Raw genomic sequence first — 21,254 nt, forward strand, 5'->3', positions numbered from 1 at the left:
ATTATATTGCAGCTAGCAAAGTCTGTATTAACTCACTACTGTACGCATGACTTTGGTTCTGGAATTCTATTATTTTAGGGAAGCTTCTCTGCAAACAAACTCAGTGGTCCTCTTTAACCAGTATAGGATAAAACAAGCATTTTCATCACTTGTTTTGCAAATGGGGAGAACTGGGCATTTCAGCCAGGGGACAATCTTCAAGTTGAAAGGAACAGTTAATTTCTTTGGAGACTTGGATATTTGGATACCCAATGTCTGCTTCAATACTTTCAATGAACCTAATTTATCCAGCAATCACTTGTGCAAAATACTAGCATCTGTGGTTGGCTTCATATATAGACTAAGCCATGGCTGGTTAAAAATAAGAGTTCATAAGCTGCAGTGGCCTGCTTCACATCTTATACTAAACCCTAGTCAAACACACCATATAAGAACAGTCATTTGCCACATGTAAAACAGCCAGAAGTAAGCTGTGTACACTTCCACCCATTGCTTCTTGTCCTGCCCTCAGGTGCTGTGAAGAATAAACTGACTCACTCTTCCCTGTGATGATCTGTCAAGTATTGGAAGATGGCTATCACATCTTCCCTAAGCCTTCTCTTTGTTAAGCTAAACCAGGGGTCTTCAAATTTGGCCCTTTTATGACTTGTGGACTTCAACTCCCAGAATTCCTCAGTCAGACACGCTGGCTGAGGAATTCTGGGAGTTGGAAGTCCACAAGTCATAAAAGGGCCAGGTTTGAAGACCCTTGGGACTAAACATTCCTAGTTCCCTTAACTCTTCACCATACAGTTTAGCCTCCAGGACTCTTAGCATTTTACTTGTTCTTCCCTGCACTCTTTCTAAGGTCTCAACATCTTCTTTGTATCCTGGTGACCAAAACTGGATGCAGCATTCCAAGTCTGGTCTCACCAATGCCCTATAGAGCAGTATTATCACCTCCCAGAACATATTTGTTCTCCTTCCTTTTCCTATAAGATGGTATTGCATCCCCTTGCACGATGGTGGGCTATTCAACTGTGCACTACTGCAGCCCCATGAAAACAGAATACATAATTAACATCTCAATTCACCATTACAGTTTTTTGACTTTTCAATACAAAGAGCAAGAACAATGGCATTTCAGCCAGAGAAGCCTGTCTTTAGAATGAAATATAGACCTTGACCTGAAGTTTGAAAGAAAAGATCAAAATGCTGTTAATTAACAGATGCATCTTGCATTTCCTTGGAAATCAAGGTTCTGTTCCTAGTCATCTTTCTTCACCTTCATTTATTTTGCAAGTATCTATTTCTTTTCTACTAGCAACAGCAAAATAAAGCCTGCCTCACAGGCACAGATCAAAGAGGAGCTCTTTCTCTCCGAAGAGTGACCCCAAAATGGACAACTAATCCAGGCATAGTTAAGAGATCATCGTTAAGACCTTCCACCTTAATTACATTCATTAACCTGCCCTGGGTTGACTTAGATAACCCACATAGCCAAACAACAACATGGCTTAGCATGTTCTGCAAACACAATTGCTCTTCTAAAAATGAGTAAAATATTCAGACTGCAGGCATTAATTAAAATACTCATGATACTGTTTCTTCTTCGGAATGCATCAGGTCTACTTTCTGTTTGTGTGAATGTTGGCCCAGCAAAATCAAGAGGTTTCTATCTGCTTTGCAACGCTTTAAATACAATAGTTGCAAAATCAATCCAAATAAGGGATTCAGCAATGGGCTGGTTTCAAATTGTAAGACATTTTAAAACAAAAAAAACATTTGGCCATTTTCCAAAACTGAAATTTACAAGCTTCCTAATTTCTGGGTTTCTGGACATGCAGTCCTATTTTTGTTTCTGTGAAAACAGGTGACAGCTTGCCTACAAATATCACCTGAAGTTTTAACATAATCAAGGTATTAAATCAGTTATTAATATTAAGGGCATTTGGGTCTGGTCTATCAGCTTTCCTACCGAAAAGAAAGAACATGAACAAATCGTGCTAAAAGCTAGCAAAAATAAAAATTTACATTCTTGATAAATCATTGGTTAATCAACAAAGAAAGCTAAACCGTTACATTCCTCAAAGCACAACGTAGAGTTGAGCAGGAAACAATATTGTTCCATGCTGTTACATCATTGTTACAGCTATTTCTCACCCCTCGGACACAACTGAGCACACGTGTTGTGGGATGTGCATTGTGAACCAGGGTCCAAGTCATCAGTTGCTTGCTGTAACCAGGTCAGGTGCAGAAGGAAGGGAAAAAATAATCTAACCATGCAGAGCCAAGAGGCCACATCTTATAGTGATGCAGAGCACAGCAGAAATGAAGCAGTCAAAGCCACCAAGCCAGGAGGAGTCCACTTCTGTTCACCTCTTGTGATGAGCAAGCAAAGCAAGACTGATGATGCTAATAATTCATCATTTTCATCCCTGAGCAAGGCAGGGCTATAATGCAACCATCGATAAGAGCTGACATTAAAATACAATCCAAATTATTAGAATAACTAACTCTGGGGGGATATAAACACATCTTTAAAAGAAGAACAGTCGTTTGCTGCTCTCAAGAACAAAGGTGTAATGTGCTGAGACATCTGTTAATCCGTCTGGAAAACAGGCTTCAAGAAAGGTGACAGAAATAGTTGTGGACAGGGATAGCGATGGCTCCTGAGAGTGAGATGCCCAAAGTGTCGGCTATGCAAGCTACCCCCATGGCAAATTCTCGATGTTCCGGCTTGCTCTGCAGGGAGGAAAAAGAGAAAAAAAAATATAATATTTCTCTGCCATGACATTAGATGTGGGTTTCTGTTCTCCCTTCAAAGTATAATACTGTACACAGCTTATGTTGTGGCCCCGACCCACGAGCCTGTCCTACCCGAGGAAGAGGACTCTGAGGATGATGGGGAGGAACTGGCAAGGCCTTCCTCTCCAGCACCCTCCCCTCTGGCAAGGCCTCCATCTCCATCTGAAGGCCGACAGGAGCAGCCTGTGATTAGCCAGGCTGGGAGTGAGCCAGAGCAGCTGCAGCAGATGGACAGCAGTGGAGATGAATCATGGCTAGATCCCCGAGAACGGCGCAGAGCCAAGCGTTTACAGCAGCGTAGGAAGAGTAGGAGGGTCAGGGATTAGCTGAGTCACTGAGCCACACCCCACAAGGTACAAAAGGGGGTGTGGCTGCTCTCAGGACTTTGTGACGAACAATAATTGAATCAACTTCTGATCACATCTTCGGAAGTCTGTCGGATTTATTACCTGTTTGAAACCCTGGCCTGAATTCTTGACAACGCTTCTGTACTTCTGTTTCTGGACTGTTTGCTTGGACTCATTTTGAGTAATTGTTTGGAAGTTATCTCATTCCAGCCGACTGTTTGTATTTTGCTGCCAAGGCCTTATCAGAAGGCAATTACTAAAGCCTGAAGAATTAACCCTTGCTAGTTGTGCCTGCTTGTCTGTCTGTTTGTACCCCGGGGGGGGGGGGAACAGAACAGCTTACTTCTGGCTGTTTTATATGTGGCAAATGACTGTTCTTATATGGTTTAGTATAGGGTTTAGTATAAGATGTGAACCAGGCCACTGCAGCTTATGAACTCTATTTTTAACCAGCCATGGCTTAGTCCAGTGATAGCAAACCTTAGAGACTGAGTGCCCAAACTGCAACCCAAAACCCACTTATGTATTGTCGGGTGCCAGGTGGGCATGGCCACTTGGGTGGGCGTGGCCAATTGGGTGGGCGTGGCTATGGTGGTAATGGCAATTCCAACTTTGCGAGATCTTTTTTTCCCCGCAAGTTGAAACTGATTGATTGATCGAACCTTTTTTTTTTTGCTCACGGCGGCGGAGGCCTAAAGTGAAAAGGTTTTATAAAACCTAGCTGAAGGGCTAGGACTGGGGTGACGGCGCGCATGCCCACAGAGAGGGCTCTGCGTGCCACCTGTGGCACGCGTGCCATAGGTTCGCCACCACGGGCTTAGTCTATGTGAAACCAACCACAGATGCTAGTATTTTGCACAAGTGCTGGACGAATTAGGTTCACTGAAAGTATTGAAGCAGAAGTTGGATATCCAAATATCCAAGTCTCCAAAGAAATTAACTGTTCCTTCCAACTTGAAGATTGTCCCTTGGCTGAAATGCCCAGTTCTCCCCATTTGCAAAACAAGTGATGAAAATGCTACTTTTATCCTACACTGGTTAAAGAGGACCACTGAGTTTGTTTGCAGAGAAATCCTGCAAATTCTTGTAATGATCCCATCTTTTATTCCAGGTGTGGGTAACCTTCTGGTAAAGGGCCACAACTTATGGTTTTTTTGACCAGCTGGTGAAAAGGCCCCTACAAAACAGACTAGATCTGGGAGGTTGCTTTGAAAGCTATTAAAAAGCTATATTTAGAGTCTATGCTACAATTTTGATGTGTTTCCTACTTAAAATGGGATGGGGTGATGTGGAAACTCTCTAGCCAGTTTTAAGGTATTATGGCCAGCAGGATGCCAAGGATTATGAAAAAAGGGCAATGCAGTGTCATAGAATGTTTATATTAGTTCTATACATTGAAGCATGAAATGATGCTCTCCTCTAGCCACCCAACATATGACTGTCCTTCCATCTTTCCAATCCCACCTCTTCCTCTTGCTTCTTCCCTCAAACTCACCTCTTCGCTGACACAATGGAAAGTGTTCACATAGCCGGCTCCTCCCAGCAATCCCTCATACAATATTAGCACGAAAACCACATAGATGCTGGGTAAAAACATGTAGCAGACGGCAAACAGAAGAAACACCATATTCAGGCACTTGAGGGAGAACAGAAGAAAATTAGTCTGGTAAAACAGTAGCAATTGTCTGGAAGCCAAATCATAGACAAGAAAAAGCTTAAAGGGTGGCAGGTCACACATTATTCAAATAAAGGCTCACTGGCTTCTTTTCTGTTCTTAATCAGTCCTTGTTCTCAGGTTTTTAAAATCAAGCATCTTTTGCAGATAGTAGCAGCTTAGGCCCCTGATGAATCCCGCCCCCCCCCCCCGGTTGATTTTTTACAACTATTTTATGATGTTAACAGAACGTCAAATTGTTTACGGTAGTCAGATTTTGTTATTTTTTTTGTATGCCTGATGCAAACCACCTTCAGCCTATGAAAGTTGGCCAAATATAAATAATTCTGATACGTAAATACAAAGCAAGTGGGAGGAGCGGAATAAATGTAACAGTCAAGAGAGGATCTGTTTTAAGCGGATGAGAAGGAATCATTCAATGGAGAAGAAGGGGAAACGTTGGTGAGGGAAATTTTTACCTGCAATATAGCCAGAAGCCATATCTCTCGGATTCGTATACAGCTGGCAGAGGAACGGGAAATAAAGACCCCCGCCTGATACAGCATCTGATACCTGCAAAAAGACAGCAGGAATTTGGCTCAAGCCACAGTACGGATGGTTAAATTGCTACTGCTATATAAAGGTAAAGGTAAAGGTTTCCCCCGCACATGCGCGCTAGTCGTTTCCGACTCTAGGGGCCAGTGCTCATCTCCGTTTCAAAGCCGAAGAGCCAGCGCTTGTCCGAGGACGTCTCCGTGGTCATGTGGCCGGCATGACTAGACGCCAAAGGCACACGGAACGCTGTTACCTTCCCACCGTAGTGGTTCCTATTTTTCTACTTGCATTTTTTACGTGCTTTCGAACTGCTAGGTTGGCAGAAGCTGGGACGAGTAACAGGCGGTCAACTCTGTTACGCAGCACTTGGGATTTGACCCGCCAAACTGCCGATCTTCTGATCGACAAGCTCAGCGTCCTAACCCACTGAGCCACCGCGTCCCTTCTACTGCTATATATGAACATAATAATTGTAAATGTAAAAAATATATATTCTCTAGACCTATGACCACAACTGGGGGCAGAATTTCTGATGCTAGGCAAAGCGACTGTTAAATGAGCTCCACTGGCGTTTACAAATGATTTTTGCCACAGTTGTTAAACAAACAACTGCAGTTGTTAAGCGAAGCATGCAGTTGTTAAGCAAATCCAGCTTTCCCCATTGACTTTGCTCGTCAGAAGCTGGCTGGGAAGTTTGCCAAGGGCGATCACATAACCCTGAGATGCTGCAACAATCACAAATATATGCTGGTTGCCAAGTGATCAAATTTTGATCCAGTGACCACGGAGATGCTGCAACAGTTGTGACATACAAGGACTGACTTTTCCCAATGCTGTTGTCAGTTCAAACAGTTGCTCAACAAATGTTTGTCAGTCGAGGACTACCTGTATCTTTTTTTCTAGCCTACCAACCTTTCTCACTCAACTAACAATTCATTTCCCCCCACCCCATTAAGTAACATCCAGACATGTTAATCGATGTTGGATGAGGCTAATGGGGTTTAGAGTCTAACATCTCGAAAGCCGCAAGCACCTTCCCACTTACCAGCGATATTGTTGGGGGTGATTTAAAGTTGTGTTTCGAAAGTACAACAATTCAAACTGGGAAAGAACAATACAGAGAGTAAGTGTTAAAAAAGGAAGAGCCAAAAAATGAATCAGCACCACCTCCGATAAAGGAATAACTACCCATTACGCTTACCAGCCCCTGGTTGATGAAGTATTCAGCAAAATACACCACAGACAAGGGGATGAGGTATTTCAAAAGACCCTGAAAGAGACAAAGTGAATGAGTTCATTGTGTGAACAGCCAAATTGTTTTAAGAAACCATCAGGCCCTTCTTCCTAAAAGTAACACCATCATCTACCTAATCTTAAGATGAAAACATCGTATTATCTGCGAATGTTTATATATAAATAACAGGCAGATAACCTAAGAACTGCTTCTGAAAATTCTTATAAATTAAAGCATTACAAAATTAAAGCCAAAAAGTACAGGAAGTCCTCAACTTACCACCACAACTGAGCCCAAAATTTACATTGTTAAGCAAGACAATTATCAAGTAAGTTTTGCCACCTTTTATGACCTTTGTTGCCACAGTTGTTAAGTGAATCACTGCAGTTGTTCAGCTAGTAACACGGTTGTTAAGGGAATCTGGTTCCGCCATTGATGTTTCTTGTCAGAACGTCACAAAAGATGATCACATGACCCCGGGACATTACAACATCATAAATACATATTACTTGCAAGCGTTTGAATTCTGATCATGTGACCACTGGGATGTTGCAACGGTCATAAGTGAGAAAATTGGGCATAAGTCACTTTTTCAGTGCCATTGTAATTTGAATGGTCACTAAATGAATGGTTGTAAGTTGAGGATTTCCTCTATCTTAAAGCACCTAATTACATGGATTATTTGAAGTTCCAGGGAGTATATACTCATGTGATACAGTCCATGGAGAAGGTTGAGATGATGTATCAAATTTGTATAGTACCAAACGCTGTGTTAATAGAAGCAGATGTAGTTCAGAGTCATCATCTTAGTAAAGTACATAATTCGTTTTTGTTGTGAACTAGGCCTTGCATGCGCAAAGGTTACAATATGCATGATACACATGCACAGAATGTTGCAGCCTATGTTATCACAGAAGTGTTCCAACTATAGTAAAGTAAAGGTAAAGGTTCCCCCGCACATGCGTGCTAGTCATTTCCAACTCTTACGGCTGGTGCTCATCTCCGTTTCAAAGCCGAAGAGCCAGCGCTTGTCCGAGGACGTCTCCGTGGTCATGTGGCCGGCATGACTAAACGCCAAAGGTGCACGGAACGCTGTTACCTTCCCACCGTAGTGGTCCCTATTTTTCTACTTGCATTTTTTACGTGCTTTCGAACTGCTAGGTTGGCAGAAGCTGGGACGAGTAACAGGCGCTCAACTCTGTTACGCAACACTCGGGATTTGACCCGTCAAACTGCCGACCTTCGGATCGACAAGCTCAGCGTCCTAACCCACTGAGCCACCGCGTCCCTGGTTCCAACTAAAAATGATAATAAAGCATCACAGCTTAAGTATTTTTGATGACAGAAATATGGGGAAAGGTACCACTGAAAAAACATGGGTTTGAAAGGCAAGAGTTACATTTATAATTGATTTCCAGTAGAAGTTAATTATTTGTGTATTGTCCACCTACTGTCCCCAAAATGTGTTTTGATCCAATCTCTATTTATTATTAAATTTATATTGGTTTTTTTGTTGTTGTTCAGGATTAAAGGGGGAATACATGGTGCTCCTCCTATTTTTCCTCACAATAACATGCCAATGTGTAAGTTGAGCTGGGAGAAAACAAGTGACCCAAATTCACTCAAGGAGTTTCTATGACAGAAAGGGAAGTAAAACTTGAGTGACTCTTCTCTTAGTCCAGCAGAAGGTAGAATACCTGGGAAACATTTCACTTTTAGGTTCGCAGGCCTCCCTCTTTTTTTAATCCCCTTTTTTCAAAATTAAGATACTTCTAGGGTTTTTATTACCCTACCTTATTCACTAATATTTACAAAACGGATCTAGGTAATATTCTTTCTTCTTGTCTTTTGCTGCCATGTTTTTAACCCACCCCTTTCCAGAGAAAATCTATTAAGAAAAGATTAAACAGCTACACAATATTCTTACGAGAGAACCTTCTACATTCGCCACATGTCATCAACTCTTCCCTAGGCACACTCAACGTTGATCCCCACTGAACCACCCAAAAGAGCACTTTTACACTTGAAACAGCTCAAAAAGTTCTTCCCGCCTTCTCTGAGCAGGCTTCTTACCTTGGCCACCTGTTCTTTTACCTGCAAGGTGAGCTGAGGGTTTTGTGTCGCTGGAGGAGGGAGACAACAATTGAAATTATAAGAACGGCACTGTATTTTCCTCTGAGAAGTGTTGCAGAAAGACACAAAGCTGAGGGCAAGCACAAAGTCAAAGAGTGGCCTGATGTTAACTGAGTGGTGGTGGAAAATGGAGATAGTCCTCGACCTACGACTGACTGCTTAGCGACTGAAATTCTGACAGACCTGCTTGCGGGGAAACTTATGATCTGAATTTGAAGTTCTGATGTTCAAGGCTCCTCAGTGATGTGACTGCATTTTGGGTGCTTAGCAACCAGGTTGCAGCATCCCACAGTCATGTGACTGCATTTTACGATGGTTTTGTCAAAAACCATCACTTTCTTCCAGATTTCAGCAAAACCGCACCTATCTCATACCATTGATTTGCTTAACAACTTTGTTTGCTTAACAACCAAACTGATTCGCTTAACAACTGCTGCAAAAAAAACAAACAAACCAGAAAACTTGGGTTGGTCACATGACTGACCCATTTTACAACCATCACAAGTTACAACTGTGATGGGTAGGCTCCATTAGGGTTGCAATTTGAGGACTAACTTTGTTTGGCTTGATTTGGAACATGGAAGCTTTAAGGAAAGAAATAGTTGCCCTAAGCAACAAAGGTTTAGTACCCACCCACCCCAATGTTGTGCCTTAAAACCTACTACCCCTCTCCAAATATTGGGGAGCAGTTTCAAATATTGGGCAGCAGTTTCAAAAAAGGCTTCAAAAGTGTGGGTGCATGCAGTCTGCATGCATACTTAATAGAAAAGATGACAAGATTTATGATAAAATTGTTCCTTGCCTTTGGCCTGAGCACATGGTGTCACGGTTAAGGATGCAGCAGGAGCATTTTTCAGAGAGGAAAGATTTTGGAAGGAAAACATGCATTATGGATCACGCTTTCCTCTTTTGAGGTCATGGGAGGCATTCACACAAAAGTCACTTACTTTGAAGGAGAGTCGTTTTGTCCCCGAGAAGAGGCCGTTGAATCACAGAAGAGGCACGTGACAGTTTTGGCTTGCAGACCCCCCAGCCACAGCGAGGGGCTTGAGGAGGGGGAGCCAGCAGGAAGCAATAGCTATGGAAGTGGAGAAACAGGGAGACAGTCAAGAGCCATAACAAGTTCATGCCCACCTTGATGTTACAGTTATTATCCCCAAAATAAGCCATAGCTTGCTTCTGGCTAGCAAGGACATGTTACTTAGGGTTTCATCAGATTATTCTCTTCTCATAATGATCCTCGTCAGCTAAACCAATGAGAAGGATCCCTGTTGTGACTGATGTCACATTTAAAAACTAAACGCTGCCCACAGCCCCTCCAAAAGAGCGAGGAACATGATAGATAGATAAATGATAGATAAATGATAGATAGATAGATAGATTTTTTTTAAAAAAGGCAACAATAGTGGAATTAAGGGAAGGATTTCTGGTTCATTCTTTCTCTGTTCCCCATTTTCCGGGATAGGTATGGGTTAGAACAGGGGTGTCAAACTCGTAACGTCACGTGACATGCTGCGACGTATCGTGACTTTTTTGCCACTGCCAGCAATGGGGTGGTTGCGGTTTCACTATGATGCATCTGGCCCGCGGGCCGGCAGCTTGACACCCCTGGGTTAGAATCATTAACGGTTATTAAGCCCCTCTCCCCTTATTCTTCCTTGAAAATGGCTGCCAGAGTCTTGAGAGGGCTGGCTAGGGAATTCTGGGAGTTGAAATCCACACATTTTTAAGTGGCCAAGATTGAGAAACACTGATCTAAGAACCACAAGCCTTGCAGGATGTCCAATCCTCAACTATGGTGTGAAGTATAAATTAGACAGACTACCTAAAGTTCTACAATCTTAGGAATAATTAAAACACACGTAGTTGAGGGGATGGAGAAGGACTGAAAAATATTCAAATGCAAAAAAAGAAAAAGGAAAAAAGAAAATAGCCTCTTCACAAACAAAGATGATCACTACAACAAAGCGATATGCTTTTCTATTTCTTCTTAAAATAAGTTTTCTTTATAATAATTCAATTTTATGACAGACTCCGACCAATACACTCAACAATATAAATTTCAAATTGATCTAGGTCACACAATCCAGAATAACACTGCAATTTTTGTTTCCATTTAATTATATCTCACTGTTCCCTAAATTGAAGCATTGGATCTACTGAGCATCCAAATAATACTTTCCAACTTGCTGTGAGATTCTAGAAACTTAGTAGGCAAATAATAAAGGTAAAGGTAAAGGTTCCCCCGCACATGCGTGCCAGTCGTTTCCGACTCTAGGGGCTGGTGCTCATCTCCGTTTCAAAGCTGAAGAGCCAGCGCTTGTCCGAGGACGTCTCCGTGGTCATGTGGCTGGCATGACTAGACGCCAAAGGCACATGGAAGGCTGTTACCTTCTGACCATAGTGGTCCCTATTTTTCTACTTGCATTTTTACGTGCTTTCGAACTGCTAGGTTGGCAGAAGCTGGGACGAGTAACAGGCGCTCACTCTGTTACGCGGCACTTGGGATTCGACCCGCCAAACTGCCGACCTTCTGATTGACAAGCTCAGCGTCCTAACCCACTGAGCCACCGCGTCCCTTTTAGGCAAATAATAGCTAGCATAAAAATAATTTCAGTGATTAGGGATTTTGTAAGCTATAGAATATTACAAATTACTACAATAAGAAGCAAGATGAGTCAGTATTTTTATCACACTCTCCCCACAAGGACATGGAGACTTGCAAGATGGTTGTCAGCGCTTCAAGGCAGTCCAGACCAAGAAATCTAAATCATGAGCACCAAAACTACTTTTATTATAAGTTTATACTAACAGAATCTTGCAAATTTGGATGTCCCTCTTCCGCTCCTGCCTTTATGTTCTAGAGAACTAGGGAAGGTTAATTCTGAGATTCTTTTTCCAATACATTTCTGCTTGGGATTTAGATTTATCAGATGTTGTCTAGATTGTGGCTCTTCTTCACCGTTAGACCAAACTGGCTCTCATTTTGTCTTCTTGACATCTATTGCCTCTCCTTTTTTTTTTTGCATCTGCATAAGACTCTCTTTGCAGGTCCCATTTTTAGACCTCACCTGGCCAGCATGATAACAGGAACAATGGTCATAAAGAGGAGGGTTTCCTGCGGAGTCAGGCCTGCCTGTGTCAGCCCGAGGTAGGAAAGGGCCCCGATCAAGCCAGCTCCACCTGTTCCAGATGACCAGGCAGACACCACAGCACTTGTGGGAAGAGAAGCAAAGGAAACAACATGAGTCAGAGAGGTTTGGGTGTACAACTTCCACATAATCAATTCCAGTCTAACCGCAGTTCTTGCAAGCAAGTCAAATGTGGAATTGTTTGGCATTAGACATCAGGTTAAAATGTTGCATATATGTACTTTTGAACTGAATACTTTATTTGGCCAAGTGTGATTAAACACACAAGGAATTTGCTTCTGGTGCAGAAGCTCTCAATGTACACGCAAAGCATTGTATTTTGTGTATGTAAATATGTACAAAAGTACACATATGCATCATTTTAAAATAATGCACATATCTACTTTAAAGACATTTATCCTTCACTGAAAGAGTTTTTAAATCAAAAGCTGCTCAGCATTTCTCATGAGCATATATTGGTATTAGTTCTGGCACTAGGTACTAGCCAGTAAGAACTCTGTCCAACTCACATTTCTAAGCTCAGTCTAGTTAGGTTGGGTACATACAGCTTATTTTGTCCAGAACAAAACACACATCTTAAGACTGCTTTCCAAATCAGATATACTGTTTAATATAGTATGTCTGCCTTGTTTAAATATTAACAGAACTAGCTTTAAGGAAAAGAAAATGTCACCTATTAACATGCAAAAATATATTTAATAGTCTCTGCAGCTCAGATCAACATCAAAGAACATGTGGATCCAGTATTTATTAATAAGTAACTACTGAGTTCTGGTGGTTGCAAAGTTATTTATAGCTGTTTCTCGCAGTTCCTTCCCATCAAATGCTTCTGAGTCCCACGTAAGCATAAAAATTTCTTCAAAGGAAAAAAAAAAGATTGGGCATTGACCTCTGAACTCTGTTATGCCCAGTTAGCAAAAATTATTTTGCTTGGTTCGCTATGTGTACCCTGTCTGAATAATTATGTTTTTGAAATAGTTTTGACTATATACTGTCTTTTTGTTTTTGTTTGTATAAGCTATCCAAATGGTACGTATTTTGATGGCTCAGATACCTCTTCCTGCAATTTCTGAATACCAGAGCTGGATGCTTGTAAAGTTATTGCACCATATATATCATCGTATAAGCAACGATTCATGAGACCAAACCCCAGTAGAGGGTTTGAACCCCAAAGAATAACGTCTAATATCTGAGGAGTCTCAATACAGTAAGGGCAACATTAGCCAAATGGTATTTCCAAAGGTGCTTTTCCAAAAGGCAACTGGAGTTTCTTGACTTTTCTTTGAACACATTTTGCTTCTCATCCAAGAAGCTTTTTCAGTTCTCAGATGAGAAATGAAACGCTTTCAAAGGAAAAAAAAACAAGAAAGTTCAGTTGCCTTTTGGGACAACCATGACCTGGATGATCAAGAATCTCCATAGGCATTTAGTCAGATGGTACCTCCTGGCTGAGCGCCAAAGAATTGAGGCCTTTGAGCTATGGTGCTGGACAAGACTCCTGTGAGTCCCTTGGACTGCAAGGCGATCAAACCGGTCAGTCCTCTAGGAGATCAACCCTGACTGCTCTTTAGAAGGCCAGATCCTGAAGTTGAAACTCAAATACTTTGGCCACCTAATGAGAAGGAAGGACTCACTGGAGAAGAGCCTAATGCTGGGAAAGGTTAGAAGAAGGGGACGACAGAGAATGAGGTGGCTGGATGGAGTCACTGAAGCAGTAGGTGTGAGCCTAAATGGACTCCAGAAGATGGTAGAGGACAGGAAGGCCTGGAGGAACGTTGTCCATAGGGTCGCGATGGGTCGGACACGACTTCGCAGCTAACAACAACAACAACCTCCTGGTGGTCAGTATAATCGAAAATACCACACAGGATATATTATATATTTATGCGTGTGAGGAGAGTTGTGTCTATTTGCTAGGAGGATAGGGTGGTGGTGGTGGGGAGCCTGCATTTCTGGGACCACCAAAACTTTTCTTTCAGTTTTGTCAGTGAGAATATATGATCTGACCTTGGGATTCCAAATCCAGTTTCTGCCTTCACATTCAGTTGTTTAGAAAGTTACTTAGTCTTACAATGAGGCTGGTTCCCATGACCATCACTTTGTAGAGTTACTGCTCGTGACAGTTTCTCAGATTTCCAGTTGAGTCCCTAGGCCCTAAAAAGCTGGACAACTCAACTCCAAAGCCTAATTTGTTAAGCAAGCAGGAACCACACCTAACCCTATTGTAAGGTGTCATCCATCATCCAAATCCTGCAACTTCCCTTCTCAATCTTTACCTGTTAAAAAATGATGTGAGTGCCAGGAATGTTATTTCACCAAGACCAGATGATATACTGGCAAGCACGACACCTGTAGTGACGAAAAGAAAAAAGGAGACATCACACACAAGCAACCTGTCCTCTTGTTATTAAGTCTCTGAATTGTGCAGAAGGCAGATCCGAACTGGGCCTGGCTTCTTCTGTCACCAACCTATCAGTTGCATACCATACGTTCATCTCTGTGCACGTTTTACACCTTCAGAACTTTGGCAGAAATATTTAAAATACACATGTATTTTACTGAACATTTGTTGTTGCTTTCCAGAAGGAATACTTCTCCTTGGAATTCCAGGTTTCCCCTTCTCTATTACACTCTGTTCCATATTCACATTCCCTTTTTTAAGGAATATTCAGCATTCCTTTGCCACTCAGCATGCTCTAGTTAGATATTTTGGCTCCTTTAAAAAAATTATATAAGCCTTATGATTTCTCCAAGCACTGTTAATAACTCTTTTCGTACTTTTTACTTTGGATGCAAGTAATAACATGTTAAACCAGTTATGGTAAACCATAATTCTGACATATCATGACCAGTAGGTTAGGGTTATGGATGGTTCAAAGCTACGTCAGTTGCATTTGATTCTAAATATAGTCAGAGAGACTTTGGTGCTGAAAAAATAATGGCTGGATTGAATGGCAAAGGCACTCTTTCCTCCAAAATCTGAATAATCATCCATTTTAAGATTAAGGTAAAGGTAAAGGTTCCCCCTCACATGCGTGTTAGTCGTTTCCGACTCTAGGGGCCGGTGCTCATCTCCGTTTCAAAGCCGAAGAGCCAGCGCTTGTCCGAGGACGTCTCCGTGGTCATGTGGCCGGCATGACTAGACGCCAAAGGCACACGGAACGCTGTTACCTTCCCACCGGAGTGGTCCCTATTTTTCTACTTGCATTTTTACGTGCTTTCGAACTGCTAAGTTGGCAGAAGCTGGGACGAGTAACAGGCGCTCACTCTGTTACACGGCACTCGGGATTCGACCTGCCAAACTGCCGACCTTGTGATCGACAAGCTCAGCATCCTAACCCACTGAGCCACCGCGTCCCTTTTATTTTAAGATTATACAGACGTAAAAATGACACTCACCCAGGAGGCTTTGTGTTGTGCTGGTAGAGAAGGCCACTACTAGAAAGCTGCCCCAAGCTGAGGTAACACAAATGGCAACACGCAAGCTGTGGAGGGAGGGAGGACGGAAGGGAAGGGAGGAAGAAAGAAAGGAAGGAAGTGGAAGGAAGGAAGAGGAAGGGAGGAAGGGAGGGAGGGAGGAAGGGAGGAAATAGGATCAAAACAAACTACCAAGCAATAAGCAAAGAGACAATTTCTTATGTGAATACATTTTCCTTTCTCCTTTACTAAAATTTCCTAATTCCACTGATTTCTTACCTGGATATGAACATACGGCTTTCTTCAATAGAAAAAAAAGCACCTACACGCATATGTTCTTCAAAAGGCAAATGTAATCCCTGTACAAGCAGATCACACAATAGGTCAGGGGTAGGCAACCTCGGCTCGTTTATGACTCATGGACTTCAACTCCCAGAATTCCTGAGCCAGCATGGCTGGCTCAGGAATTCTGGGAGTTGAAGTCCATGAGTCATAAAAGAGCCGAGGCTGACTACCCCTGCAATAGGTCAACATTCTCTAGGGCAGTGTTTCTCAACCTCAGCAAATTTAAGTTGTGTAGACTTCAGCTATCAGAATTCCTCAGCTAATTGCTGGTTGAGGAATTCCGGGAGTTGACACCCACACATCTAAAAATCGCCAAGACTGAGAAACACTGCTGTAGACTTTGACTTCCAGGTGTGCTGGAATACCTTTATTCCTACTAGATATGGCCAGGTTGGAAAAGAGAGCCCAAGACACTGATACGTTTGAATGCAAAGCTTGACAACATTGGACAGCTTTTCCCATATATCAAGGATACTTTTTATATGTAAAGAAAGTTCCCATCAGGAGTTCAGGTATAATATACCTTTGATGTAGTCATTAAAATGCTGGCTAGGAACCAGGTGGTTGTGAGTTCTAGTCCCACCTTAGGTATGAAAGCCAGCTGGGTGACTTTGGGCCAGTCATTTTCTCTTAGCCCAACTCACTTCAGAGGGTTGTTCTTGTGGGGTAAAAAGGAGGAAGAAGCATTATATATGTTCACTGCCTTGAGTTACTTATAAAAGTAATAAGGCAGGATTAAAAAAAAAATCTAAGAAATAATAATAACTAAAAATATCTTCTGTTCTCTTAGCTACAATGTGTTAGTTATTTTGTACCAATGTAAACTTACCCATATGGGAACAAGTGGATGCAAAAAGGGGCACTGAATTTGATGAAGAGAGTTGGCAAAATGTCCGCCAGCAGTACCGCCTATATAGGATATACACACACAAAAAAGTGGTTGGTTTCAAAACCTCAAAATATCTCGCTCCTTCCCCTGCCTCATCTGGCCTTTACACTTACCCCAGTCGAAATGGTGTTGCAATCATACCCAGAAGTATTGGTGGTGGTATTCTCTGGAAAAACACTGGGGGGAGTCTAAGTGGGAAGCAAAACACAGGAAGCAAAACTCAGGTGTGGGATCAGCAACCTGCACAGGTGCTACTGCTGCTGCTGCGTGTATGTGTTTATTGGACAAAGTTCCATGAAATCAGCAAACCTCTGATCAACACTCTGAAATCTCATTAAATCTGACAATCTCAAAAGATCTCCATGTTTAAAAATCTGGACAGGTAGTCCTTGACCTATGACCAAAATTGAGTACAACATTTATGTTGCTAAGTGAGACAGTTGTTAAGTGAATTTTGCCCCATTTTACAACCTTTCTTGCCACGGTTGTTAAGTGAATCACTGCAGTTGTTAAGTTAGTAACACGGGTATTAAGTGAATTGGCTTCTCCATTGAATTCTCTTGTCAGAAGGTCGTAAAAGGGGATCACATGACACCAGGACACTACAGCCATCATAAATATGAGTCAGTTGCCAAGCATCTAAATATTGATCACATGACCATGGGGCTGCTGCAATAGTTGTAAGTGTGAAAAACGGTCATAAGTCTCTTTTTTCAGTGCTGTTGTAACTTCGAACAGTCACTAAATGAACGGTAGCAAGTCGAGGACTATCTGTATGTAAATATATGCATGCACATATAGACAAAAGTATCTAGATCAGGGGTAGGCAACCTTGGCTCTTTTATGACTCGTGGACTTCAACTCCCAGAATTCCTGAGCCAGCCACGCTCAGGGAAAAGGGAGAGGTTTCCATGCTGAGCCAGGCTGGCTCAGGAATTCTGGAGTTGAAGTCCACAAGTCATAAAACAGCCAAGGTTGCCTACCGCTGATCTAGATACTGTAGTACACACACAAAAAAAGATGGGGGCATTCTATGGATAATATCACTGGAAGCTCTGAATTGGATCTTCCTGAATGTTGCATTGGCGAATTCTAAGAAGATACAGAAGATAAAAATCCAACAGCCTCTCATTCCAATCTTTCATACAGAGCAGGGGTGTCAAACTCGCAACATCATGTGGTGTGTCGCAACGTATTGTGACTTTCTCCCTATTGCCGGCAACGGGGTGGGTGTGGTTTCGGCGTGACGCATCCGGTCCGCGGACCAGCAGTTTGATGCCCCTGATACAGGGCCTCCACTCTGAACTTGCTGGGTTTACTAAGGTAGTCCTCAACTTACAACTACAACCAGAACTCCAGTTGCTAAGTAAGGCACTTATTAAGTGAGCCCCACCTAGTCTTACAACCTTTTTGCCACAACTGTTAAGTGAGATCACTGCGATTGTTAAGTGAATCATGCAGTTGTTACGGAAATCCAGTTTCCCCCAGATTGCTTGTTGGAAGCCACCTGAGAATGTCAGAAATGACAATCACAAGACCCTGGGATGCTGCAACCCTCATAAATATATGCTGCTTGCCAAGTGCCTAAATTCTGATAGTGTGACTGTGGGGATACAATGAAGGAAGCGGGAGGCCCAGTTGTCACTTTTTACAGGGCCATTGAAACTTTGGATGGTCACTAAACAATTGGTTGTAGGTCCAGGCCTTATTAACCCAGGCAATCAATGTTGAATGGCTCACTGCTAAGATATTTCTGCCAAATTCAACCGAAATGTATTTTCTACCTCATAGATAATGCAATAAAATAAACCGCAGCCTTCTCATTTTCTGGCTATTGGCTCAACTGATTGGAACTAATGAGAGAAAAACTCCACAGACAAGCAATTCCGCTTCATTTCACATTTGTGTACTTCCTCGTACTTACATACCATTTTTTCCTTGCTCTTACCCACTCTTTCTTCCAGTAACTGCCATTTTCTCTTGACCTGCTCCTCATTCTGCTTTTACATACCAACACAAATATACACACAGGGTCTTCTTCCTTGCACACTCACCGGTCCCGTCCCATTATGCTCTGGCACTTTCTGATGGCTGAGAATGTCATGAGCTGCACTCAGCATCACTACATAAGCAAAGTTGTTGCAGAGGCCAAGCAGCCTGTATGAGGAGAAGGCAATTTAGGAAACATGGAAGTTACCACATATGCATACATCAGTGTCTAAAATGTGTTAAGCTATAAAACAGATACTTAGTTTTGGCTTAGTGGATTATAGGAACCCAAATATTGTGGTTTACTGCAGTGTTTCTCAACTCAGCTACTTTAAGATGTGTGGACTTCATCTCCCAGAATTCCCCGGCCAGCATGGTTGACTGGGCAATTCTGGGAGCTGAAGTCCACACATCTTAAAGAGGCTGAGGTTGAGAAACACTGCTTTATTGTATAAACTTGGTCGCAATAGATCCAACCAATGCCGGCTTTTTAAAGCACTAAGTGAACTATGCTTTAACATAGTGTGAACTGTATCAGTGTCATCATTTTGTTCATTTTTTATTGTAATTATAGATTTTCCATTGTAATTACAGGCCCCTCTTTCTTTCACAAAAGGGCTCAGATGCATGTAAGCAGGGTTCAAACACCGATTAGATCCAGATCAGTTTAGCTACATTTTTTTCCAACAGTCATAAGTGTAAGACACTATCACCAGACTCAAAATTCCCCAAAGTTCTGATGCATGCAACATAATGCATGCAACAAGTTGTACAAAGTGTGCTGCAAACAAATAGGAGAACGATCCAGTCTGATTGGAAGAGGATGCATAAAAACATCCAGTTTGTAGAAAAGATCAGGGCTTTTTTTCTCATAGAACGCTCAGAACGGAGTTCCGGCACCTTTTTTGGATGGAACCTTGTAGGGTAGGCAAGACAGGTTGTATGACACGTGTCAGTTCCGGCACCTTTTTCTTTTACAAAAAAAAGCACTGGAAAAGATACTCAGAAAATAAACATGAACACAAACCAGAAGTGCCTATGCTGATGTGCTACAACGTGAAAAAGAAGCCAGTTATCACACAGCAACGGAAAGAGGAACCACAGGTAAGTAACAACTGAAGATGTGATGTTGAACATCCTGCCTCTCCTTGAACCAAAGAAGAAGTCTAAAGGAATTTACCAGAAGCCTGCATTGTTTCTCCGCTGGCTGCAGGCATCCAGGGTGGCTTCGGACTCCGCAGAGAGAGCCATATCTTCATTTTCTTCTGTTTGCGGGGAGAGAACAAGCACAGCTGTCAGGATTGAGGAGACATCTGGGGGGAAAGGGGAGAGCTGGACGTGGGAACAGACTCACCCTCAGAATCACCAGAGGCCTCCTGCCATCTATCCCCAGCGTGCCCCATGGCAGGAGGCAGAGATCCGGGCACCAGAGGGATCACCTACAATTACAAAAAAGTGGGAGGGAAAAGGAGGAGCATGAATACCCAACAAAATTTTGGGACGTTCCGAGATACACCGCGATGCTCCTTCTGGTTTGCTCGCCCCCCCCCCGCCCCCCGTCCCATTCATCATTCTGGCTAAAACTCCGCCGCTACCTTTAGGCAAGATTTTCGATTAGGCTTCTCAGCAGATCTGGGGGCAGAAGATCGGAGAAACTGAAACCGAAGTCGTAGGCACGGCAACCTCTCCGGCAGATCCCGCTTCCTGGTTTGATACCACTTCCTCCTGCCACGCAACGTCCTCAGCTGGGCTTCGCTGTCAAGGGCGAAGCCGAGAGCATGCACGGGGCCACCAGGCAAAGCCGGTTGCGCGTCGCGGTAGGCGCAGGATGACTGCGTTGGAACGAGCCCGCGAAACCCCTGTTAGTGCGATTTAAAAGAGGTGTGTGTGTGTGTCTGTGTGTGTGTGTGTGTGTGTGTGCGCTATCCAGGAATTCCTGCAGATGTTGATGCTTTTAAACAAGTCGCCCGACCGAGCCTTACATGCTGCGGGCCTGCTTATGCACCCGAAAAGATGTGTGACGGGGGAAGGATGTGAGTTTCTCAATGTAGGTTTTCACTATAGTTGTTGGGGGAAGGGGTTGTCTTTCAAAGTGGTGAAGGAAGGGTGGGGGAAAGGCGTAAAAGTATGCAAACCTGATTTGCAATACAAATCATTATCATGGAACTGCTGTAAAGCCTCAGCGGGTAAAGCACACTGAAACAGTAGCTTCTCCCTGATGTAGTGAGTATATAAAAGGTAAAGCTTCCCCCGCACGTTTGTGCTAGTCGTTTCCATCTCTAGGGGCCGGTGCTCATCTCTGTTTCAAAGCCAAAGAGCCAGCGTTTGTCTGAGGACATCTCCGTGGTCATGTGGCCGGCGTGACTAGGCGCCAAAGGCGCACAGAACGCTGTTACCTTGCCACCGTAGTGGTCCCTATTTTTCTACTTGCATTTTTACGTGCTTTCGAACTGCTAGGTTGGCAGAAGCTGGGACAAGTAACAGGTGCTCCCTCTGTTACGCGGCACTCGGGATTCGACCCGCCAAACTGCCAATCTTTTGATCGACAAGCTCAGCGTCCTAACCCACTGAGCCACCGTGTCCCTTATAGTGAGTATATATAGTACATTATATTATGGAAGCTCTGAGTTAAGTTCCACTCAGCCTGAAACTTACTGGGCGATTTGGGAAATTTAGATCAGAATCGTGTAAGTCGCCATGGTAGATTCCCTCTGACACTCTGGAAGTGACAGTTGGTCTTTGAAGTAGTAGG

General features: G+C 42.9%; 1 protein-coding gene across 1 annotated transcript; it reads right to left on the reverse strand.

Annotated features, from left to right (window-relative positions):
• Positions 1–1,744: 1,744 nt before the first annotated feature.
• On the reverse strand, positions 1,745–20,180 carry LOC308677587 (battenin-like). The gene is made up of 16 exons (XM_081344127.1): positions 20,098–20,180; positions 19,857–19,941; positions 19,683–19,767; positions 18,568–18,670; positions 16,627–16,701; positions 16,454–16,533; positions 15,262–15,347; positions 14,139–14,211; positions 11,782–11,925; positions 9,658–9,788; positions 8,651–8,700; positions 6,545–6,613; positions 6,389–6,444; positions 5,268–5,361; positions 4,630–4,770; positions 1,745–2,724 (listed from the first exon to the last, which is right to left on the reverse strand). The coding sequence occupies exons 2-16, from the start codon at positions 19,903–19,905 to the stop codon at positions 2,605–2,607; spliced, it is 1,356 nt and encodes a 451-aa protein (XP_081200253.1). The 5' UTR covers positions 19,906–19,941; positions 20,098–20,180; the 3' UTR covers positions 1,745–2,604.
• Between the last annotated feature and the right edge of the window lie 1,074 nt (positions 20,181–21,254).

The sequence above is a fragment of the Vipera berus genome (assembly GCF_964194415.1).
Source record: "Vipera berus genome assembly, chromosome: Z".
NCBI lineage: Eukaryota > Metazoa > Chordata > Lepidosauria > Squamata > Viperidae > Vipera > Vipera berus.

Excerpts from the sequence above, each read along its gene's own strand:
- LOC308677587 (XM_081344127.1), bottom strand. The coding sequence starts at position 19,905 with ATGGGGCACGCTGGGGATAGATGGCAGGAGGCCTCTGGTGATTCTGAG. Across the intron at positions 18,671-19,682 it reads AGAAACAATGCAGGCTTCTG|GCTGCTTGGCCTCTGCAACA; the intron begins GTAAATTCCTTT and ends CTCCTCATACAG. Across the intron at positions 5,362-6,388 it reads CACCCCCAACAATATCGCTG|GTATCAGATGCTGTATCAGG; the intron begins GTAAGTGGGAAG and ends GTCTTTTTGCAG.